Here is a 25,721-nt window from a genome sequence, read left to right on the forward strand (position 1 = left end):
ATACGAAAATCACCGAACACCACCGCATCCCCCTACCTCCTCACCGCCGCTGGGGAAAAATCACCCAAGACCAACTAACCAGCACCCTCGTCGAAAACCCACCACCCGACTCAACCAACCCGAGCACTGCCGCCATCAACCTCCATCAATGGATCCTCGACTGCGCCAACACCTTAGCCCCACTCAAGAAACCCACCGCCAACCAAGGAAAGAAAAAACCAGCCTGGTTCACAGACGAACTGACCGCCTCCAAAAGCCGCAGCCAGAAGCTCAAGAAGAAGTGGATCTTAGAGCGCACACCCGACAACCTCGCCTCCCTCAAAGACGCCAACCGTGAACACCACCAACGGATCCGAGTCGCCAAGCGCGCCCACTTCACTGAACGCATCAACAACAACGCCCACGACTGCAAAGAACTCTTCGGCATCGTGAAGGAACTCTCAAACCCCAACGCCTACTCCAACGACATCCCGCCCTTCCAGAAACTCTGCGACGACCTCTCCACCTTCTTCCACCAGAAAATCACAACCATCCACGACAGCTTCAACACCACTCCGCCGCCAGAACCCACCCCCGACATCTCCACAGACGCCTGCCGCCTCACCGCCTGGACCCACGTGGACGACACCGAAACAATGACAACCATGAACACCATCCACTCAGGCTCCCCCACGGACCCATGCCCACATCACGTGTTCAACAAAGCCAACACCATCATCGCCCCCAAACTCCGCAAGATCATCAACCTCTCCTTCGACTCCGCCACCTTCCCAGACAGCTGGAAACACGCAGAAATCCAACCCCTTCTCAAGAAACCCAAGGCTGACCCCAACGACCTCAAAAACTTCCGACCGATCTCTCTCCTCCCTTTTCCAGCAAAAGTCATCGAGAAGATCGTCAGCACCCAGCTCGCCCTCTTCCTCGAAGACAACTCCATCCTAGACCCCTCTCAATCCGGTTTCAGACGAAATCACAGCACCGAGACTGCACTCCTCGCCGCCACAGATGACATCAGAACTCAAATGGACAACGGCAAAACCTCGGCCCTCATCCTCCTCGACCTATCTGCCGCTTTTGACACAGTCTGCCACTGCACCCTACTGACCCGCCTCCATGAAGCCGGCATCCAAGATAAAGCCCTCAACTGGATCTCATCCTTCCTCTCCGACAGAACCCAGAGAGTACGACTCTCCCCTTTCCGCTCCAAAGCCACCAACCTCATCTGCGGCGTCCCCCAAGGCTCCTCCCTCAGCCCTACGTTGTTCAACGTCTACATGGCCCCCCTCGCTAAACTGGCCCGCCAACATCACCTCAGCATCATCTCCTACGCCGACGACACCCAGCTCGTCCTCTCCCTGACCAAAGACCCACTCACCGCCAAAACCAACCTCCACGAGGGACTAAAAGCCATCGCCGAGTGGATGAACGACAGCCGCCTGAAGCTCAACTCCGACAAGACGGAAGTCCTCATCCTCGGGCGCACCCCTTCGGCCTGGAACGACTCCTGGTGGCCCACCGACTTCGGTCCCCCACCCACCCCAGCCAGCCATGCAAGAAACCTCGGCTTCATCCTGGACTCCGCCCTCACCATGTCCAAACAGGTCAGCGCCGTCTCCTCTTCCTGCTTCAACACCCTTCGAATGCTCCGCAGAATTTTCAAGTGGATCCCAACAGGAACCAGAAAGACGGTGACCCAAGCCCTCGTCAGTAGCAGACTTAACTACGGCAACGCACTCTACACAGGCATCCCAACAAAAGACATCAAACGACTCCAGCGTATCCAAAATGCATCCGCCCGCCTGATCCTCGACATACCCTGCCGATGTCACATCTCCCCCTCACCTGAAGGACCTCCACTGGCTCCCCGTGGACAAGAGGATCACCTTTAAACTCCTCACCCACGCTCACAAGGCTCTACACAACACCGGACCTACCTACCTCAACTCCAGACTCAACTTTTACGCCCCCACTCGTCAACTCCGCTCTGCCAATCTCGCCCTCGCCATCGTCCCCAGGATCCAGCGCAAGACCTCCGGCGGCAGATCCTTCTCCTTCCTCGCCGCCAAGACCTGGAACTCTCTCCCCACCTCACTACGCCAGACCCAGGACCTCCTCACCTTCAGGAGACTCCTCAAGACCTGGCTTTTCGACCGCTAACAGCTCACCCACCCCCCTCCCCCCAGCGCCTCGAAACCCTGACGGGTACATAGTGCGCTTTATAAATGTAATGATTGATTGATTGATTGATTGCTTTAAAAAAATCGTGGAGAAAAATGGCTGTTTTTTTCACCTCAATTTCATTATTTTTTTATTTCAGCTGTTATTTTCTGTCGGAAACCCTTGTAGGGTCTACACAAGTTACCCCTTGCTGAATTCAGGAGTTTGTCTACTTTTCAGAAATGTGTAGCTTTCTGGGATCCAGCATTGGTTTCACAACCATTTCTGTCACTAACTAGAAGGAGGTTGAAAGTACAAAAAATAATAAAAATGAGGTTTTATCATTCAAGTCTGCCTGTTCCTGAAAGCTGGGAAGATGATGATTTTAGCACCACAAACGCTTTGTTGATGCCATTTTCAGAAGAAGAAAAAAACACAAGCCTTCTTCTGCAGCCCTTTTTTCTCTTTTTTGTTTTTTTTTAAACGAAATTTATGCTGTATTTTGGCTAATTTCTTGGTCTCCTTCAGGGGAATCCACAAAGTCTGGGTACCTCTAGAATACCTAGGATATTAGGAAAACATTACGCAAATTTGGCGAGGGTAGCTTATGTGGACAAAAAGTTACGAGGGCCTAAGCTCGAACTGCCCCTAACAGCCAAAAAAAGCTTGCCACCTGAAGGGGAAAAGGCCTGGCAGCGAAGAGGTTAAAAATTCGGATTGAATGAATCTTGTTGGTTTTGATTGGATTTATATACTTATTGATAAAAATGTCATGTTTTAACTGTTGATGTTTGTAAATAAACATGGACCTCGTCCCAAAGACAAATCACGCTGCCTTGTCATTGACTTGTGGATTTGGGATGGGTGAGGCCTGGGATTGGGGGTCAGGTCCTACTATTGGGGGCTGGGCCAGTTCCTTTTTCAGCCTTTACCAGACTGACATACCTGCCCTTTGCTACAACGGTTGGTGACCCTTTGGGGTGGGCAAGGACGCGGTCTGCACCAGGGGATCAAGGTATGACCAGGTTGCTAAGACTATCTCTCCAGCAGGAGCTAGGGGTATCCCAGGTGGGCTACCCTGGGTTCATGGGCCTCTACCATAAGTGAACAGACCTAGGTTTTGCATCAGAGCAGAATTCATTTTCTCTGACGTGGGGCCCATTGTTGGCCCAGTAAGGTTGGGGGTCCAGGTGGAAAGGCAAACTATGACTTTACAAAAACGTTTTGATGGACAGGTAGTGACTGGGTTACAGGTAACTCGAAGATGACTATGTATTCTGGAAAGACATTTTTGTGGCAATTCAATGGATACGTGTGTTTATGTGGTGTCAAGAACTTGATATGTTTTGTTAATAGATATATAATGCAATGAGAGTCTCTAACCAAAAAAACAAGTGGGACTCAGGCTGTCATTTGATGGTAAGAAGGCAGCGGGAGGTGTCCTGTGTCAGAGGCAGTCAACAAGTTCTCTCAATCAGGAAGGGTGTCTGCGATCCCTGTGAGTTCCACAGTGTATGCCATAGGTCACATATGAAGATATGGGAGGAGTCCTTCACTTCGTTGCCACCTTTTCATGTATCCTCCCATTGCTAGCTTGGTTTACAAACATTTTCTTCAAAAGACATCATCAAGTTTAAAAACAAAGCCGTGAGCTGTGCTGAAAGTAATATTTGGATCTCTTCTTACCTTAACCACCCCATCAAAGCCCGGGATAGTATTGACCTTTGCGTTCTTGGCTAGTAATTTGCTCTCGATCTTGTCTCCCATGGCCTGGATGGCATGTGTGTCTGGCCCAATAAAGGTGACACCTTCTGCTGTCTGTGGAGACAAAGTGGACATTGACCTTGCAGCATACACAGACCATGTTCCAGATGCTTTTTGCTTCCAATTCATTTTAATGCATAATTTATCAAGTCAAAAGGCACATTAAGCTGTACACACATAAAAGAAGTAGCCCATGGTGCGCATCCAATACACTGATCCTCAAACATATGTGCATACATTACAAGTGCTTCTAATCACCGTTTGCTCAAAAGAGAAGAGTGTCAAAAAACATGTCTAAGTGTTCTCTAGCTCAAATCTGAAAATCCACAAGGAAGCAAGCGCGGTTCAGTTAACTCAAAGATGACACACAGAAATGTGATCGTGCATCTGTAATGGCATTCAGGATCTCTTAATGTATTCCTATATCCACAGTATTATGCAAAATGAACATTAAAGCACATTAGACTGTTTGACTTAGGCAAAGTCATTTCTAATGTTACAGAAATCCACTTATAAAACAAAATCTAGTCCATTCTAATCATACTGTCTCAGCAAAGCATCCATCTTAAAATCTATGTATCAGGTAGATTACAAGGAGCAGTTTAGGTTGGAATTTTACCCTAGAATCGAGACCCACATAATTGACTAAAGGTATACATTAGAAGGAAAAAAACAGGTATAGCAAATTATCCCGTGCTTTAAATAAGGGGACACTTCATAAGGGCCCATACAGAAGATTATTACAAGGAATGTGTGGTAGTAAAAGATGTGATAACTTCGAGAGTAAAGTTTTAGCAGAGACGTATTGGAGCACTCACGCAAAAGCAACAAGGTCTACAAGCGTTTAGCATTTCTAGCGCATTTTAAACAACAACCAATGAGAAACAGAAAATGCTGGGATGCAGGATTGCATGGCATTCCCGATGATTCTTAGAAAATCAACAAAGATACAAATAAGCTACATACATACACTATTGCAGAATGTGTCCTCATGTACCCACACTAGTACAACAGACAAATCTCTGTAGCCTAGTAAGTTTTATTTCTAAATCACCTTTGTACTCTTTTTGCCAGTGAAATTAACAGTATTGCACAACTAAACACAACACACAGGATTCTTTTTTAGCCAACACAGCAGCCATCACCCTTTTTTACTAAACCAACAAGCACAGTTCCACTTCTTTGTACACCTTTGTAGAACATTTGCTTCTATTATCCAACGCAATGGTATCAACTTTGGAAGGATAAAAGGCAAAGTGGTCAGTAGAGATCTGAACGTGACCGACTAAATACAAATACACCCAAGCAGCAAGCTTTATATATATTTCAGTTTTAAGGAATACTGCTGTTCTAATGCCATACTGGGAAAGTAAAGTTTCTATAAGGCAAAGTATACTGGAAGTAGTTTAACACAACTGTTTATGCATTATTTTGCCGTGTTTAAAGGATAAATCTTCCTAATAAAATGCAATTTCCACATATCTATGAATGACAATACCTTCAGTCCAACATAACCTTTCCAAAAACCTGGAAGCAACAATTTGTTTAAACAAGAATGAATATTGCTCAAATAAGCACATGTATGAAATATGAATTGTTATGTAGGGCAAACTTTCACTATATCCAGGTTACATTTACAAATTAGTCCATTGCCGAGAAACACAACATACAACCTTCACAGTGAATTCAAGTAATTTTCCTGAAGATTTTAAACTAAGGCTACAAAGAATAAAAAGGGGACTGAGATTAGGCTGGGGGGGCATGTGAACTACGCCCCCTTTTCAGCTCGGCAATGCTGTGGCCCACCCAACACTGGTTTTTTTTTTTTTTTTTTTTTTTTTAAACATTTAGCTGCATGCACGCTTGCTTGTCAAGAGTCATGGTAGCAAATACATACAGAAGCAGCAAGAATGTGACTGCATGACCTTTTTCTTACATATTTAAAACAAAAATACAGGTGGTAAATAAGATACATCTGGCTTTATGAAACAAAAATAAACATGAAATGTTCAGGACAGGATCTCTTCGTCATTTTTAGACCGCATAACAGGTGATGCTTTACTCCAATGAAAAAAGATACAAGCTACAGAGTGCCTCAGTGCAAACCAAGTACATATTTAAAAATAGCAGCAAAAAATTATAGTTAGCAGTACCAGGGGGCTTTTTGTCAGCTATCCAACCCGTCATTTCAAAACAATCCATTTTAAGTCTTTCCATTCTACAATCGTACTAATACTATAATATTTTAAATGGGTGGGCATAGGCTTTATTCTAAAAATTAGTCACGGACAAGGCAAATGTATCACTCTTACTTGTTAACAAGCCAAGGGAGTCTAGAATAGGAGGCTATCATAGTGACCGTGCAATACAATTGATGTTAAGCAGGTGCAGCAGGATAGGAGGACCTCCGCTTTAACCTGTAGAATCTACAAATCTTACAACCCGGATGACCCCAGTTTGGCCCTAGTCCCACCACAACCAACCTCAATGAAACACTGACAGTGAACCATTATGAGCAACCAGCATGATTAAAAACAGATAGGTAAATCACTCACTAATCGCAATTTTGAATAGAAGACTATGGCCTACTGAACATACCCGACCACATAACGAAGGGGGTTGTCCCTCCCACCTTTCGTCCCTTGTCCTCAGAGGTTACTCCCCTCCACCCCCCAAACACCAAGCTACCATTGGGGTGGCAATGAGAAGTCCAGGAGCTGGAGTCTCGTGGCCCCCTCCGTGATCTGGGCACCCTAGACCCCAAGCTGGTGTGTACATCCGCTGGTTCAGAAGTGCTGGACCCAACCCTTAGTGTTGTCCACCGCTCTCCGCCGTGCCAGAAAGGCAGAGGCCAGAGAAGGGGGTGCTTAAATATCCCTCTTGGCACGGCAGCGGACGGTGATGTCGCACTTCCTGGAGTCCATCAATCCTCTTCTTGCTTCCTTCCGCCCCAGTCATCTTGTGACACCCAAGAGCGGAAGCCAACTGGGCAAGCCAGTCTGATGCAGAGATGGTGTCCGGGGCCCCGGCCACAATGGCCCCGGGTCCTAAACTCCACACCCCCACCTATTGGGGTGGTGCTTTGTCTATTCTCATCTCCAGGCCTCCAACAGTTACATGTTGAAAAATCCAAAGTTGCACTGGGGGGGAAGTTGGGAAAAGGATACTATGAGTATCACCCTCCTCTTGTCTGGGTCCAAAGTGTGCTCCCAACCCACAGGATATGCACTGGGCATGGTTCATAATGCAGGTTAGTGGCATCAACCTAGTCTTTGTAAGTGACAAGCTGTATGTTTCGGTCACCTCAGCAGGCGTGAGATGGACCCGACAGACCCCGTGCTAGGTGCAGCACTGACCCGCACATTTTGTTTTGTTTTTTATGTACAACTGAAGAAATTTTGAGCACTGGGCACTTTCATAGCCTACTTTAGTAACCCTGGCTTACATTTAAACTGTTTCTTAATTACTGCTTGGCTTTCTTCCCCTCTGCTTTGGCTCCTGGAATGTTGAAAATTATGGCCAAAGGCTCAGCTGGTAGAAAGCTAATAAATGAAACTCAAACTTGGCTTTATTTGACAAACGGTACTATAAACAAGCTTTAATAAAAACAACTGTTCATCACATGTCAAAATGAGTGTGCTGAAGTATTAATTACAGAGGCAGGATAGTTTTCACTACTTTGGAGCTGACATGTGGAGCGTCGTTCCAGACTTAAAATCGCCTCGCCATAGGCAAGTTTAAGAAATCGCACCGTTCCCGGCTAAGTGGGGACAATGACATTAAAGTCCAGGACTGCAGCTTGGTCTGCAAACGGTTTACTGTGTACACCTCACAAACACTCACTCAAAAAACGGTCTGTGACATCTCACTAATTCCAGAACAGATGCTCAAAAAAGGAGTAAAATAAAAAAAAACTGAACTGTTTCGCAGTCTCTATCCTTTTCACAACCCCTTAAGACCTAAAGCATATAAAACATAATAAAAGGGAATACTGTTGACGATACCCTTGGCATGAAAAAAGAACGGGCACCAACGTTCGAGAAGGCATACCCCGACCGTCACGGGCGAAGGCTGAGGGCAAAAGTGATCATTTGCCTCAGACACCGCTTAATAGTGCAGCAACAGAGGTCCGAGAGAAGCTTTTCTTAACGCAAGTTAACTGGCAAACACCTGAAATGTACTGGAATCCACATCGGTGCGCCTTGCAAACAGCTGGACCAGTTGAGGTGTAACAAAAAACAGTTCCGAGAGCCAATGGCTAGCCCCGCTTAACACCTACACAGGAACTGAAGGCCATTAACAGGCTATTTGGATTTTGAAGGAGATGGCATTCGGAGTTAAGGGAATTTTCGACAGAACAAAGGGGGCCATGGACATTCTTCTGAGGATATGTTTTTTTCATTGCTTCTCTTTAGCCCTGAAAACCGCCCAAGGGCTTTTACATGACAAAAGAAACCTGTGGAACTAATCCCAGAACTCCCCTTTCTGTGCTCTTCCACAACACCTCGAGGCGACAGAGGGGACAAAATGCCTCATTTGCATACTTAAACATTAAGAAACTGAGAAAGGGCCCTTTGAGCTGCAAATGTTATTGCATCTAAATTTCCAGGAGGGAAGGGAAGTTAAACAGGGCCCTCAGGTTTATGCTAACTCGCCTTCCTTCGCACCCAGGCCAGCACAAAGACCAGGCAATGCCGAAGCTTAACAGCCCCCTCGCTTTCTTCGTGGCATTCAATGCGAGGCTGGAAATGGATATAGCCGCTGATTACATGGCGATAAAGAGATGAAACCAGGTCCGTACAATGGAAATGGCAAACACTAACAAGTGTAATCTCGATCTGCCGCCACCCTTCCAAGCCCTCGCAAGAAGCGCTGCGTTTTGAGTGCAGGGCGGGAGAAGGTTCAGTCAGAGCTCCCTCATTTCAAGGCTCTCTGCGCGAGAGGCCTCTGCTGGGAGCCGCAGCTCACCTCATTATGAAGACCACAAAAGATTAATCAAGCCAGGGTCTTCTCCCCGTAGAATGTACAAGTGCTGGCGACTGGCCCACATCTTGCTTGACGGGGACACTTGTGGGACGACTAACTAAAACAAGAAAGACTAAGTCAAACTTCATGCTTTCCAATAATATGCACCTCTACGTAGTCTTTTACGGTCTGAAAGTGCTTAAACACCCTATTTGGGCCTTATCGTTAAAAATAAAATAAAATAATTAAAAAATAAAAATCTGCAAAATAATTATCAACTCAGTTTTTTTCTTCTATAATTCGTATAAAACGGGCAAACAGGGTCCGACTGTGACAATAAAATGGGCCCGGGCAACAAATTAAAAGTGTCCCTGATTCGCGTACAACATAGCTGAAAAGGTGACCCCCCCCCCCCCCACTCTGCAAATCAGGCTAGTTTTGAATTTGTAAAGGCATGCTGTATGGGTATTTTGCAAAGTACAGAAGACTGCATGCTTTTGTGTTTGCTGCAGGTAATGCTTGTGGAAACATCAGTGAAATAAACACAAACAAGTATTGGCTAAACCAATAGGTCTTGCCTATGAGGGATTTATTGGTTTTGAAAATGTTTTTAACTATGTTGCAAATAGCTGAAAGTAATGTAAAAAAGCTGTATGACACAGCCAGCGCTGTCTGCATTATACCACTTTTTTATTTTCAGTTATGGTACACTGAAGCTAATGCTGCTGTATAATATGGCTAAAAAACATGGACAAAGCTAATAGATCTCACATATGAGAGACCTATTGGCTTTGCCAATGAATGGTATGGGGTGCCATATGGTAACTCATAAGTATTTATATAGTGTTAACAACAGCTGAAGTGCTAATGTTAGGATCCGGAGGCCCCCAGACGGCCCACACTCCCCCTGCCAGGAATGCACGAGACGACAAGCTTTATTTGTTGGAAGAAGTATCTTTTATTTTTAAAGACATCATGTGAAATAACTCACAATTTCAACAAGCCAAACATCAAATAGCAAGCATAGCAAGGTTATTCAATAAAGAAAACATTTTTATTTACATGTTACTGAGAAATTACTTGACCATAACCAATCTGACAGGATCCCTTCCTGTCCTGAACCACCATTTTGGACCACACAGGTGACCCGTGTCTCACCTGTATCCGTAGGAGGGACGATTGCCCTGACTACCCGGTAACTTGTCCTCCAGTTTAGGGTTCCGCCCCCCCTCCAAACACCAATCAGCCCTGGGGTGTAATGGGGGGAGCCAAGAGCTGGAGCCCCATGTTCTCCCCCAGCGATCTGAGGTCTCTTACCCCCTGATCTGGTGTGTACATCCGCTGGTTGGCTCAGAACTTCAGGATCCTATCCCAGATGTCCTCCTGGGGGCCCCACCTTGGGGACCCCCCTCCTATTGTTTCTAGTCACATTTTTTATCTCAATTTCCGCCACAACGGCGACCAGGGTCCCAAAGGTCCTTCGCACTCCCCACCCAAAAAGAGGCTGCGGGCAAAACCCCACATGTCACGGATAAATTGATCGATTCCCTCGTCAGACAAATGCACCTGGTCGTTGTGAAACATGTGCACGCCTTTCAGCAGTTTGTGGGGGATATTCCATAGGTGCCCAGGGCATGGGCAGAGTTTAGCCATCTCGGCATTCAGCGGGCGAACTGACACATTGATGGTTCGAGATCTTATCCCTGCCCCCCACTTACGACGTGGAACCATTTGTGACCAGGCGAATGCTGCCCCCGGGAATTGCTTTGCCACTCTTGTGATTTCAAGGAATATCGTCTCCCTAAGGGTCTTCCGGCCTAAACGCACTAAATCATTGCCCCCCAAGTGAATGATGATCAGGTCCGGAGACTGCAGTCCCCCTCGACTACTCGCCAATTCGACCAAATGTTGCAGCTGGGTGATGCCTCCTCCACCAATGCCGCACCAACGAAAAGCCACGTTGTGCAAGTCTGCCGGTTTCGACCCACAGGGCTGTTGCAACCGGTATGCCGCCCGACGGACAAATGAATGCCCCAATACCCAGACTACTCGCTGAGGCATCTGACTGAAAGAAAAGAAGCATGCGCGTGAGACATCACCACTGAGCAACCCAGTCCCTGTTACACCAACTCTGGCCTGATGTAACGTTTGTAACATTCCCAAGACCAACGACCTATATTTTTTACAGCGGACGCTGGAAGGCCTGCTGCCGCCGCTACCGTGGCTGCGCCAATTCTAAAGGAATGGGATGAGTATCCTTGCTGATCCACTCCGATTGATTTTAGGGACAATTTAAAGACTTCCGCAAATTGGTAGCGTGACAGGCAATCTCCGCAGGTGTGAATAAAGAAGGCCGCAGACTCAGCCATATAATTGCTGGTGATTAACACAGGGCATAAGGGGGAACCAAGCGCCTCACCGAGTATGATGCGTGTTCCCTTCTTCAGCTGGTCGGTCTTTGATTTCCGCAACATAATGTATAGAGCCCCATTGCCAACTGTTACGTCTTTCTGCTGTAGGCCCCCCAAGTGGTCACCCTTGGAAGAGCCTACTAACTCGCTGATGCGGAAAGCCCCATAAAAAGCCAAAGTGAAGGCTGTGGCGAAAAGCGTCGCCTCGGCGGGTGAAGAACAGACGGTGTGGAGCGTCCCTAAAATACTCTGTAGCATGAGAGGGGTGACGGGACGTCTGGCATCAGAGCAACCCGGGGATCCCTTGGCCCAACCCCGTAAAGCCTGTCTTACGATGAAAGTATTCAGAGGCCTCTCCAAATTGACTATCTTCGCGAAGAAATGTATCGCTGCCAAGTGGGCCTTCGCGCATGACACAGGTCGACCTAGGCTACACAGATGTTGAAGAAACGCCCCCATTGCAGGTTCAGAAAATGTGTCCGCAATATGCCGGGCATGCAAGAACCGTCTGTAAAGTACAAAACTGTTCTCGTAAGCTGTTTTTGTGCGTGGGGCCAAGGATGATGCTACTAAGTCTGAGAGGGAGGGGCACCAATCTTCCACAGAGATTCTGGGAACTCCCTCATCTTTTCCTTCGCCTGGGGGTGATACCGCAAACAATCCTGCATTAATGAACGAGACAATGCGTCAGCTGCGTTGTTATGCACCCCAGGTACGTGCTTCGCCTTGAATGTGATGTTGTGCTGAAGACAAGCCAGAATCAGGTGTTTCAACAGGCGCAAGACCAAGGGGCAGGAAGCCCCTTGGCGGTTGATAACTTCTACCACCGCCATGTTATCTGACCAGAAAATGACCACCCTGTCCCTGAACTCCTTTGCCCAGATGTTCACAGCGACCACAATTGGGAATAATTCTAAGAACGCTATATTCTTGGTCCAGCCCCACCTGACCCAATCCCTAGGCCAGTCTGCCCTACACCATAAAGGGCCCAAAATAGCGCTGAAGCCTATGCTACCCGCGGAGTCAGTGAAAAGGCCCAGCGAAGGGCTGGATATTGCTTTATGCGGCCAAATGACCGACCCATTAAATGTCCTGAGGAACAGGTCCCACACCCCAGATCGTCCTTAACCTCTCTAGACAGCCGAGTGTGGTGGCGTTTTTCTTTCAGCCCTGCCATTGAGCGAGCTATAGACCTAGAAAAGGGGCGACCCACGGGGATGATTCTTAGTGCAAAATTCAGCTGGCCCACCAGTACCTGAAGCTGGTGCAGGGTCACCTTTTCTTGAGACAACATAGCCTTAATGGACTCCTTGAAAGCCAACAGTTTATCTAAAGGCAAGCGGCACTCCCCGGCCATGGAGTCGATTTCAATCCCCAGGAAAGTGATGCAAGTAGAAGGACCAACCGTTTTTTCGGGGGCCAACGGAACCCCAAATTCTTTGAACAATGCGATTAAAGCCTGAAGGGCCCACCTGCATCTATCAGAATTAGGGGGTCCCAGAATCAAGAAGTCGTCTAGGTAATGAATGACCTCCCGGTGTCCTGTACGTTGTGAGAATACCCACTGAAGAAAGGAGCTGAATTGCTCGAAATAACTGCAAGATATGCTGCAACCCATGGGCATGCATTGGTCGAAGTAGTACTCCCCCCTGAATTGAAAACCCAGCAGGTGGTATTCCTCGGGGTGCACGGGAAGCAGACGGAAGGCAGACTCAATGTCGGTCTTTGCTAACATAGACCCCCGGCCCAGCGCTCTAACTTTCTCTACCGCATTATCTACTGACGCGTAACGAACTGAACATAGCTGCGGATCGATGGCGTCGTTAACTGATGACCCCCTTGGGGCTGAAAGATTGTGGATCAATCTGAACTGACCTGCTTCCTTTTTAGGAACCACCCCCAACAGGGAACAAACAAAACCAGATAGTGGGGGATATCTAAAAGGACCGGCAAGCCTGCCCAGGGACCTCTCCTTCTCTATTTTCTTAGCAACCACCGAAGTATTCTGTAAGGCAGATATTAGGTTCTTACAGTGGTTTACCAGTGAAACATTCGGGGCGGGAATCCTGAAGCCAAAGGAAAAACCGTTAAGAAGTACCAAAGCCGCGTCCAAAGAAGAGTAAGCCTGTAACCAAGGGCGCACCGCTTCTAACCTGACCGGGGAGGGGAGAGGAGAATCAATTAGATGGTTTACTGGGCTCCCGACCCTGCTCTTTAGATTTCTTAATACACTTGGATTCAGGATGGGAAGGGTGTCCACAAAAGGAACAGTTATGCTTGAATTTGCATGTTCCAGCGGGACGCGAACATGTCCTTCTGTTAAATGCCCAGCAAGACCCTTTCTTCTCACTGGACAATTGGGGCCGAAAGGGCTGCCTCCCTGGGACCTTGTTATTAACACATTCGAGCCACACATTCACTTCTGTTTGATCCCACCCAATGGAAGGATCCTCCACTTTCGCCCAACGAAAATCCCTATCATATTCCAACCAAGCGGACCCCCCGTAAGTGTGTTGAGCTTTCAATATCTTATTGGCATAATAAATCAAAGAGGTGCCCAACTCTGGTTTTTTCTCCATCAGGATTGACATAAAAACATTAAAACCAAATGGCCAATTAGTGATGTTTTCTTCAATTTTTGGCTTTCTTTCACTATAAGAAGATGATTTATGTTCCTTCTCCCTCACTTCCATCTCCCTTCTTTTAGCCCTTATTAAAGTGAAAATGTCCACGAAGTCTCCCTTCCAAATTTTTTCCCTAGTTTCTGTGCTAACGTGGGCTGCCAGCTTACCAGGTCTGGATAATAACGAATCTGTCGTCCCTTCCTTGGCAGGGATGTCCGGACTCGGGAGCTTGCTTGGGTTGGGCTGGACGTCCTGAACCGGTGGGGGAGATGAGACAAATGCTCGGTGCCGGGGCGACACAAGGGCTATTGTTCGAGGACTGCAGCGGGTTTGAGGAGCGCGCTGCCACTAGGGAATCCACCTGACGCTTTAAGTCAGCTACTGTGTTTTGCCAGACCCGTCCGCCCCCCATGGTGTAGTGGGTGGTGGGGCGGTGGTGGCCGGGGCGTTAATTCCTGCCAAAAGCTTAGACACCTCCATTAACGCCAGCCTAGATGGCTCTTGATCTTGCGCCCGGGAATCGACAGAGCCCCCAGGCGGTGGCCCCGCTGGCGCGGGAACAGCTCCCCCCTGGTGCGGTGTGGGTGATGGCCCGGGCTGAACTGAAGGTGCTAAGGCCACCAAGGAATTGCGAATATCCTCTAGGACCCCTTCTATACCCCCGCCTGAGGGAGTCGTGGGGCCCGAGTTAAGAACTTGTGGCGTGGGGGGTGGCACAGTGAGCGGGGGCTGTCCTGGGGGGCTAGCTGCTGTCGAGGGTGACAGGACGATGGTGGCCAGGGCTGCTGCGGGGGGCGTTAGTACTATGGTGGCTGGCACCTGCGCTTTCCCATTCCTTCTGCGCTTAACTGGGGGGAAAGCCGCACTGGGGGCCACATGGGACCGTTTTGGACGGAAACCCCTAACCTTGCCCCCCGCCATCACAGGACCCCCGCCGCCCTCACCGGTGTCCTCGCTCCCCAATTTTACCAAGACTAAACCTTAGTAGCTGGGATAATTCTGGGTCACGCCCACTCCCATTCTGCGTGTTAGCCCTTTTTGGTGGCATCCTGTACTACCCTGAGGGAAACTGCTAGAGGTATGCAACGCTAGTATAATCCCTGCCTCCTCTTCTTTTTTCCTGGAAAAAATGTATAACACAACAACATCAAAGGCAAGAACTTGATAATCTACCAAAACAAATGTGCCACCAACACGCAATTTAGACCTTTTTTTTTTTTTTTCTAAATTAACACAACACTGAGCAAGGCCAAGTACAACCCAGCACTTAATATTTTTTTTAATTTTTTTAAACAGATCCTTTCTTGCAAAGACTAAATGCTTTTATATTTTATCTATTTCTAAATGTATTCCTTTGCCCCACCGCGTGTAAACAAACTGCGTGCGCTTTTAAAAAAATTCTGCCCTCGATCCCCCTCCACCGGGTAACGTCGCCCTAAAGCACTACAAACAAAACCCACAGCACCGCACGTTGTCCAAACTGCGTGTGCTTTTAAAATTCTGCACTTTGTAAACGTGGTGCAATCGGCACAATCCTTACTTTAGGCACACAAGGCTAATCCAGTTTTTAGAGGATCGCAACCTCGGAACACCAAACAAGGCTACACAAACGCTTATGCGAGCAAACAAAGCATATTTTAAAAGCAGACCCCCCCTGCTGCCGCGCCACTATTTTATCTGTAAATTTCCCGGTTCCAGACCCCCGATCCCTGTGCCCAAGCGAACCAACTCACCTCTGCAACGCCAAAAGACGTCCCGGCGGGAAAAAGGAACCGTCTCCACCTCCGCTGTACCGGCAACACCAAGGGAAGTCCTGGCGCAAGGGAAATCCAGGCAGGAACCAGAGAACAGGAACGTCAGGAAGCAAAAAACAAACGCGGGCCGCACGCCAGGTCCCGCCGCCGCACACAGGTAAAGAAGGGGTTATCCCTCTTGGGGGGGGCCTTTAAATAGCCCCCCACCCGTGTGCGGCGTCCGGAAACAGCGAGCGGCCAACGTCGGCCCCACGACATGCCCCCTGTGGCATGACTTCCGCCCCAACGCCTCGCGAGGCGTCAGGGCGGAAATCCGGCCGACTCCCGCACCCCCGGCGGAGAGGAGAAAAGGGGGGTGGAGTGCCCCAGGGCCTCGGAGGCCCCGTCCCCTAACGGGCTGCGCCCCCCCCACTTCGGGGCGGGCGCTCTACCCTTTGGAATGGAAAACACCTTTGCCAAGTTGTTACTGTGTACTGATTCAGAAGCATTTTTAGGACCATAAACAAGCTGTGAAAATGTGCCATATAAGCGTGCTGAATGCAACATATGTTGTAGGTAAACAGCAAAGTCCAAGAGGTCACATCTTTTATTACAGTGATGCTTAGGCTATGTGTTATTTGGGGTGTAATGGTTACAAAAGAATCAAAAAAACAATCCTGACTGCTTGTTTAGAAGTAAAATATAAGAATAATCGGTGGGTTTCCTAGACCTTTTGGCACTTGTGCCACTGCACCTGGAGTACCATTCACATCATGGCCCCTAGTGCCTGCAAGGTAACTGAACTTGTGACTACTTGTTTGGTGGTAACATATAGCAATAATGGGTGCGCAGTGGGTTTCCTAGAGTTTTTGACCCCGTGCCACTGCCCTGCTGCACCATCCAAATCGTGGCCCCTACTGCCTGCAAGGTGACTGTGCTTGTGACTGCTTACTTAGTAGTAAAATACAGCAATAGTGGTTCCTTAGTGGGTTTCCTAGAGCTTTTGCCCCCTGTGCCACTGCACCTGCTGCACTATCCAAATGATAGCCCCGATTGCCTGCAAGGTAACTGCAATTCTGACTGCGTGTTCAGTGGTAAAATACAGCGATAATCAGTGCTCGATGGGTTTCCTAGAGCTTCTGGCCCCTCTGCCACTGCACCTGCTGCACCATCCAAATCATGGCCCCAGTGCCTGCAATGTAACATGAGCAAATTATTTACATCCAGTAATGTATGTGTTCCAAAAAAGGCACATTTGCAGATGGAATACCTAATTAATTTGAAGGTAAACACATGCAAAACCTTTAATAAAAATGCCTTTAAATTTAACTAACTCTTCAAAAGGAGTGCCCACAGGTTTAATAAATAAAGGATATGCTTTACACATCAAAGTGCACATGAAGCATTGTTAAAATGTGTTACAATGTGGCTGGCTCTTTCTGTGAAAAGATCTTATCCTGTGCTTCCCAGTGAATAGGCCATAAATAGTGTAAATTGCCCAAGATCACCATATGTTCGGCTGATGCTGAAACTGAAATGCGGTTTTGTACTTTGTTCCTAAAAAGGCAGCTTCACAAATTAAATAGACTCAAAGAAGCAGAAGTTTGCAAAATCGTGCAAATGGTTTGTGCAGATGAAGAACAAGATACCTTTTGAGATGGCTATATCTAAAGTAAAATACATTTTAAAAAAAGGGCACATGCAAGCTCCATTGAGAAAGGCTGCATTCCTCTTTCCTATAAAGGCTGTCACTTTGAAATCAGTAGAAAGCAAAACAAAGTAACCAGGCTCCATGCAAACACAGCTTGACATTTGATTTTGGTCTTTGAATCTCCAGCAAATGTGACAGATAAGAACAAGATTTAAAGGCCTGTTGACAGAAAAGGAGTTTGTGGAAGTATCCAGGGACCACTGCTTTCTCATGTGAGGGATACACTGAACCTGGACAGCCTAAAGCAACTAAAGCAAGCAAATGAGAAGCAAGAAAATGTGAGTTACAAACAACAAAGCCAATGGCAAGCGACAGGCACAATGCATCCCCAGGCCAATTTTTTTTATCCCCACAAGATGTTTTCACATACCACACTGCTGTGCTGTATGGTAGACTGCAACCTAAACACCGGCCCACCTGGCCATAATATAGGCCCACAAACAGTTTAAAAAGCGGCCCACATACTGATCTTTGAGACCAGCCCTCTGAGCACTGCCTGAATGCTCTATAGGCCAGTCTGACACTACTGGTAAGGGATCTTTTTCTTAAGTTGAACTCTATAAGCCAACATCTGCTCTGCAGGTCACAAGTCTAAATTATGGCATGGCCAACTAAGCCTTTTATCCTGGACAGATCAATATTTTACGTACCATTAGCTAGCAACACAAGTTACTTACTATGCTTTGAAATGGGAGAAGTGCAATGGGGTGTGCTAAATAAAATATTTTATTATTACATGACCATATGTTTTCAGGTATAAGCAAGGTTACTGGTGGTCATGCCACCAGAGACATCAGGTTTACAACCTTGTACTTTTTTCTACAAATCACTCCAACTCGGTACTTCTAGTTTCATTAGTTCAACTGAATTTACTAGAACTACAACTCTCCAAATGCATTAATTTTTTGAGTCATCAGTGATGAGTAATCAATCAAACCTAAAACAGCCCACTTTTGTGGCGGGAGTCACAAAGTCAAGAGAAGCACTCAAAGGGCATACTCAGTAACTGCCATAAAACAAGTACAGAAAGGTCTATGTGAGTAAAGTAATCTTACCCTACTAGAGAATTGCAAAAGACACTACATGAGTGAATGTCCTTGCTTAAAGTTCACTTTACTGTTTTACACTGCGTATGAGAAGATCTCCGAATCATAACTTTTCTCTCACAGCAGAAAACAGTCACCAAGAGCTTTTAGTGTCTTTACTTTGTAGTAAGCTGGAACATAGAGGAAGGGTAGAATGGGAGCCCAAAGACCCTTTGAAAGATATGGAAGAGTCACTTCTACCTGCATTGCATTTGGAAAAACACCCCCCCCCCCAATATGGGGGGAGCGCGGCCTCTTAGAGGTCGGGGCCGTTGGAGGCTGAACCCTCCGCACTAGTTGTGAGTTGGGCTGGCCTGATACTTCCACCCGCACACCTCGTGAGGTGTGTGGGCGGAAGTAGCAAGTCTGATGGTGCGTCGGCCGATCCAGTCCGAACCGCCGCGCGCCAGTGGGGGGCATTATAAGGGCCCCCGCAGAAGGCTCGGCCGCCTTCTTTTGGTGCAGCGGAGGTACGGGCGGACAGCAGCGTTTTGTGTGGATTTCAGGACCTTGTGGGATTCCAGGTCCTACTTCAGTCAGAGAAGCGGGGACCAGTTTGCCTGCAACGAGAAGCAGGTTTTTGTCCTTCCGAACTGTTGGCCCGAGAGCAGTCGGGAGCGTGGAGACCAGTTTGCCAGAATCGCGGAGCAGGTTTTGGTTGCTGCGCGTAAAAGAAAGGGGATTCCTTCCGGCAATTATTTCCTTGCTGGAAAGCGTGTCGTTCTTCTGGGAAATTAAAGGGGCCTGAGGTGAGTGCGCGCACTGAGGTTAGCGCTCCATTTTTTCAGAGAAATAATTGTAAGTTCCTTGTGACGCTCATTCTACGCGCTCGGGCATTTTTAATTAGCGCGGGTGCATTCGACCTTCGTATTGTTTGTTCAATTGTCTAGTGTATGTTTTTACAAGGAACGAGGGCTTTTCAGTTGCAAGTCATTCTGGGCACACTCTTCCTGTTGACTTTAATCGGCGCCTTTATTAGCACAGTGTCTTTTGGTGTGTGTTGTAGGTCCTCCATGTAGGCGAGGGCTTCAAGTTGTGGGCAGTCCTGGCGCGTGCTTTCTCTTAACTTTTTCAGTGCTTTTAAATAGCTCTGTGTTTTTTATGTTCGGTTGTGTGTGTGCTCTAGGCCGTCATTAATCGGAGGGCTTTAAATTTGAGACAGGCAGTCGGGGTCCGCGCTCCAATTTAGTGGAAAGATTCCATAAAGCAAATTTGTGTGTTTAAAAAAAAAAAAAAAAGTACTACTATTTAACAGTTTACAGGAAATACTTTTCTCCGTCTATGTTGTGGATGAAATGCAATGCTGTCTTGACAACACAGTTGACTCCATAATGTTATATATATGCATGTTTGTTCTTGAGTAAGCACTGTTGTTTTAATATATATTATAATTCTTGCGTGCGGTGAGGAGCCTCTGTCTATGTAATAGTTTGTTTGTGGTTTACCCGGATTAGTGTGCAGTACCCCCTGTAAACAAAGAGGGTATCTTTTGTGCAAAGGAAATTCGTTGCGTAGTGTAATACATTTTACACAGTTTAGTCTACTGAATTTCTTTAGACCCTTGACGTAATAGCAGCCAATCGCATAAGGGTGGGTAAGAGAAAGGGAGGTGACCCTGAATTGGCGCAGCTTTTGAAACTGGTTTTGGCGAAATTGGGCGATGGTGACTCAGATGGTGAGGAGGCAGCATCTGAGGTGGAGGACAATAGTGAGGGTCCCTCTCGCCCACGGCGAACACATGTAGCCCCGCGCACAGCTTTTCCCCCGGTGAAGCGGAGAAGTAAAAAAACAGTTTGCAGTAGTTCAGCAACCATCATCCTCTTCGACGGCCATTTCAGTTTCAGAACAGGCTCCTGTCATAGTTTCTGCACCAACCACGGTGAACAATAATGACGTGCCGCGCGCAGGGAGTGTACAGGCAGCACCGGCAGCAAAGTTAGGGGTAGAATCTATGTTGGCCGACATACAGCGGTCTTTGGCAAATCTGTCAGCGCATCCTGAGGGGCCACCTGTTCACTCACTCCCCCAGACTCGGGTTCTAGCGCCAACAACTGGCTCATCCACTGAGCAGGTGCAGGTTACACCAGCCCCCCAAGTCACCTCACAAGACCCAACTGCACAAGCTTTGATGGCAGTTTCACAGATATTAAATAATATTAATACATCAACCGCCCCCACCCTCCTCCTACGATTCCTTGGTCTAACGACTCGCTACAGAGTTCAGTGTTAGAACTTAAGCGCCAGGTGGAAGCACTGGCAGTGGCGCGTAATGTTCCTCCTTTACAGGTGTCGGCTGCGAGCCAGAGTGTCACTCCTGCTCCGGGTTCTCTGACTCAGGCTGCTCCTTTGGAAAAAGAAAGGGTAAGGGAACTGGGCAACATTTCTTCTAAAAATCTCATCAGCCGAAGGGGCGGGGCTAGACACCCTATTGTCAAGACCAGGGAAGTTTGCTACATATGTGGCTCCTGAAATAAAAGAAAAAATATGGAAAGGGGAATTTGTAAATATTTTCAGCCTGATCAGGGCAAAGAGAAGGGAGGTAGAAACCAAAGAGATAGAGACAAAGGCTTCGTCATCTACTGATAAAAAGCCTAAGGTCGAGGAGAGTATTACTAATTGATTGTTTGGTTTTAATGTATTTATGTAGGTCATGCTTGAGAAGAAACCAGAATCAGGAATTGCTATGACCTGCTATGCAAACAAAATACTAAGAGCGCACCACATGTATGGAGGGAATGCTTGGCTGGAGTACGATAGGGCTTTCAGGTGGACTAAGGTTGAGGACCCAGCGATTGGAAGGGACCAGACTGAGGTGAATGTTTGGTAAGAAAGTGTGAATAGCAAGTTACCTGGTAAACAGCACTTTCGGTCACAATATTCAAGTGACAAAAAAGGATCATGCTGGGCGTTTAATAGAAAAGTATGCTCACGCCCCCCAGGGTCATGCAAATTTAGGCACACCTGCTCCTTTTGCAGGCATCCCTCCCTCCCCGAATTCAAGTGCCTCAAGAAGTCAAGGGATAAAGTTAAGGATGGAAGTAAGCCCAGCAGTTAGTTTAACTTTGCCTTCTCCCATAAATTTTGACTCACTATTTACTTGGTTACAGGTTTATCCAGTAAAAGATTCAGCAGAATTATTGGTAAAGGGTTTATATCAGGGCTTTAGGATTCCCGCCGCCAGCTTCCCCCCATTAGAACATTGCAAGAACCTTGTGTCTGCTTCAAGAAACCCTGGAGTGGTAGCAGTAAGATTGGCAAGGAATGGGCACTGGGGAGATTGGCGGGCCCATTCCCTTTTCCCCCCTGAATTTTTGTCTGTTCTCCCTCTGGGTTCATCAGTGAATGAAGCTATCGACCCGGTACTCTGTTCAGTTTGTTATGCTACTGTTGACCAGGCACTGGAGAAATTAAGGGCTTTAGGGTGCGGTGCTCAGTTAGCAAAAATGTATTCTGAATCAGCTTTCAGGCGTCTCCCAGTCCACCCTGATGATTATTACCTTCTTGGATTCCAATGTAAGGGAGATTACTTCTATGATAAGTGTATGCCCATGGGCTGCAGTGTTTCCTGCAGTTATTTTGAACAATTCAGCTCTGCATTACAGTGGATCTTTACCAGGCGCACCGGGCACACAGATGTGATTCATTACTTAGACGATTTTCTAGTTTTAGGCCCCCGCGGTCGGCAAAATGCTTATGGGCTCTTCAAGCCCTGACAGCTATGTTCAGGGAATTTGGGGTCCCACTAGCCCCTGACGAGACTGAGGGCCCCTCTGCTTGCATTACTTTTCTGGGGATAGAGATTAATTCCCTGGCCGGGGAGTGTCGCCTTCCTGTAGACAAACTTCAGGCCTTTAAGGGGTCCATCAGATCCGTGCTGTCCCAAAATAAAGTCACTCTTCACCAGCTACAGGTTCTGGTGGGTCAACTGAATTTCGCACTGAGGATTATTCCTATGGCTCCCCCTTTCTCCAGATCCATTGCTAGGGCCATGGTGGGTCTGACCGAAAAACACCATCACACCAGGCTGTCTTCAGAGGTGAGGGAAGACTTAAAGGTTTGGGATGTATTTTTACAGGACTTCAATGGGGCTGTTATCTGGCCTCATCCTCCGATGGCTAGCCCCACCTTAGGATTATTCACTAACGCGACAGGCAGCGTAGGTTCTGGCGCCATCATGGGTTCGTCTTGGTGCAGGGTGCATTGGCCAGCTGATTGGGTCAGCATGGGAGTAACCAAAAATATATATTTTCTAGAACTATTCCCCATCATCGTCGCCGTCTCGGTCTGGGATCACAAATTGAAGGACAGGTAAGTGGTCTTCCGGTCGGATAAGAAGGCAGTGATAGAGGCGATCAGACAGAAGGCTAGTTGTAGATTGGTACTCTGGTAAACACTTGGTGCTACGTGCTTAAAGCTGAACATTACCTTTCGGGCGAAACATGTGCCAGGGGTGAATAACAATGCTGCTGACAACTTATCTCGATCATTGATGCAGGATTTTCTGAGATTCCACCCAAAGGCGACGGAGAAGATTACAGAGTTCCCAAAATCACTGTGGAAGATTGGTGTCCCGCACTCTCAGCTCTTGTAGCAACATCTTTAGCTTCCCGCATGAGGGGGACATACAAAAAAGCTTTCCTACATTACAGACTTTACTTGAAGTCTCTAAGTATTTCAGATTGGTTTTCTGCTGAAGCAATCTGTGCATTTTACAACATTTAAGGGATAAAGGTTAACCAGTGTCTTGCGCCAAAGCTAACCTGTCCGCCATTCGTTTTTTCCCCAAACTCAGGAATCAGGATTCTCAGCGAAAATCTTTTGGCATTAAGCAGGCTCTGGCGGGCTGGTCTAGAACAGACGGTCCTATGTCTGACACCAGGCGTCCCGTACCCCCCCCCCTTATTGAAAAACTATTGTACGCAGTCTCCACAATTACATCTTCGCCTTTTGAGGCTACATTATTTGCAGCTGCTTTTTCTGTGGCTTTTTATGGGGCTTCCCGCATTGGCGAGTTAATAGGAGCCTCCAAGAGTGACCATTCGGGAGGACTCCAGTGGGCCGATGTGCAACTCAGTGCAGACTCTATAACAATACAGCTCCGTAAGTCCAAAACGGATCAGTTAGGTAAGGGGTCTCGTATTGGGCTCCGGGCTGCTTGTGGTTCATTTTTATGCCCAGTGGGTAACTTAGCATCTTACTTGGCAGTTCGTCCCCTTAATAGATCCTCCGCGCTCTTCATTCATGCAAATGGGGACTGCCTATCTCGCTTCCAATTTGCAGAGGTGCTGAAAGTTACACTACAGGCAGCGGGAGCAGAACTTCGTGGTTACTCTCCCCATTCATTTAGGATTGGTGCAGCTACATTGGCAGCAGGTGCGGGATTGCCAATGTCAGAGGTGAAAGCCATTGGGAGATGGGCTTCTAACTGTTACAAGCGGTACATTAGACCTGAGTTGGCATAATCAGGGGTCCGTTTTGTTACGTCTATTCAATATTGTTTCTCACGCAATTTTCTTTTATTACAGTTGATGGCTCCTCATGTGGTTTGGGTCCTGGGGCATTCGTTTGTTCGTCGGCCGGCCTACAGGTTGCAACAGCTTCGTAAACCAAATCCGGCAGCAAGCCAAGACGTGGCCTTCCGTTAGAGCGGCAAAGGAATTGAGCAGCTGCAGCAATCTGTTGCATTGGCCCGAGGATATGTGGGACTCCAGTCCCCGGACCTCATCCTTATTCATCTTGGTGGCAATGACATAGTGCGCATGGGACGGAAGGCACTCAGGGAAACTATCTTCCTGGAAATTACTAAACTGGCTAAGCAATTCCCAAATGCAGCCATTGCTTGGTCTCATATGGTGCCTCGCCGAAACTGGGGCCCAGGCATTAAAGCACGGACAATCAACGTGTCAGTTAGGAGACTCAATGCAGAGATAGCCAAACTTAGCCCCGGTCCAGGCAGATTATTGAACATTCCTCATAAACTTCTAAAGGGTCCTGAGATGTTCCATAAGGACATGGTTCACTTGTCGGATGCCGGTACAGACCAATTTATGTCTGATATGTGGTTCTTCTCTCGGAGTTTGTTTTCAGGTGGGGAGGGCAAAGGACCTTTGGGGCCCTGGTCGCCCTTGTGGCAGGAGAAGAAGTACTAAAGTAACCTGAAGCAACAGAGGGGTCCCCAAGGCTGGGGCCCCGGTATAACACCAGAGATAGGATCCTGAAGCCTTGGACCAACCTGCGGATGTACACACCAGATTGGGGGTAGGGAGCCCAGATCACTGGGGTGGTCACGGGGCTCCTGCCCCTGGCCGCCCCGTTACACCCCTTGGCAGATTGGTGTTTGGAGAGGGGGCGGAACCCCGAGCATGTGGGCAAGGAACAGAGAAAGCAGGGGTACCGCCCCCCCCCCCCCCCCTGGGATACAGGTGAGGTCCAGTTCACCTGTGTGGTCCAAAGGAGGTTCATGACAGGAAGGGATCCTGTCACAATTGATTTGTGGTTACAGATAAAAATGTACGAATTCATTAATGTTATTTTAGATTTGCTGTGAAAAGTTTCTTGAAGTGATTTTTATGATAAATATGTGTGTTTTTGGTTATTATCAAAGAAAATAAAATAAAAACTTCTTCCAACGAAATGAGGTGTCGGTCTGAGTATGACCGGTGTTGGGGTAAGGGCCTGCTGGCGGTCTCAGAGTTCTAAGAAATAGGGGAGTTCACCTAAGGAGAGGCTTCGAGCACAACTGAAATAGCACAGTTCAGGAAGTCCTTTTTAAGTCATCAGTTAAAAAAAATATACAGAGTTATCAATGACAGGACTTTATTGTAAGTGACTTTGAAAACCGAAGTAAAGCAAGAAACTGGTTTCACCGTTCAGGACTCACTGTTGCCACATCCTCAATATCACTCAGAGAGAAATGTTAGAGATAAATTTCCACTTTAGGAAGTCCTCCTGCCTAGTAGCATGTATTAGCCTTGATGGTAAAAAATTACAGTCAGTATTGAAAAGCAAAAATCCATCATTGTAAGGCAGGGGAATCACAAATGACTGTCCCAGGGACAGAACCTTCAGCAGCAGGAATGGCAACATTCTTCAAGTCTCCAACATCTCTCTCCAATCTTAGGGCCTTAGAAGAGTGAATGAGATGTGCTGCTTGCTCCCACTGGTGAAAGAATAGAGAGCAACCATAGATAAGGTAGTAAAACCTATTGTAATTGTAGAGACAGCCAAACAGTAACATATTCAGAGCTCAGATATTGCTCTCAGAAGAGGCT

At 47.4% G+C, this 25,721-nt stretch overlaps 1 protein-coding gene across 2 annotated transcripts in view; it reads right to left on the reverse strand.

Annotated features, from left to right (window-relative positions):
- PCCA (propionyl-CoA carboxylase subunit alpha) overlaps positions 1-25,721 on the reverse strand; it is a 2,021,650-nt gene that overhangs the window by 1,418,759 nt on the left and 577,170 nt on the right. For both annotated transcript variants that reach the window (XM_069205070.1, XM_069205071.1), the window contains exon 7: positions 3,844-3,975. In XM_069205070.1, coding sequence (XP_069061171.1) covers positions 3,844-3,975 — 132 coding nt within the window. The remainder of the gene's footprint in view (positions 1-3,843; positions 3,976-25,721) is intronic.

The sequence above is a fragment of the Pleurodeles waltl genome, chromosome 8, assembly GCF_031143425.1.
Source record: "Pleurodeles waltl isolate 20211129_DDA chromosome 8, aPleWal1.hap1.20221129, whole genome shotgun sequence".
In the NCBI taxonomy this organism is placed as follows: Eukaryota; Metazoa; Chordata; class Amphibia; order Caudata; family Salamandridae; genus Pleurodeles; species Pleurodeles waltl.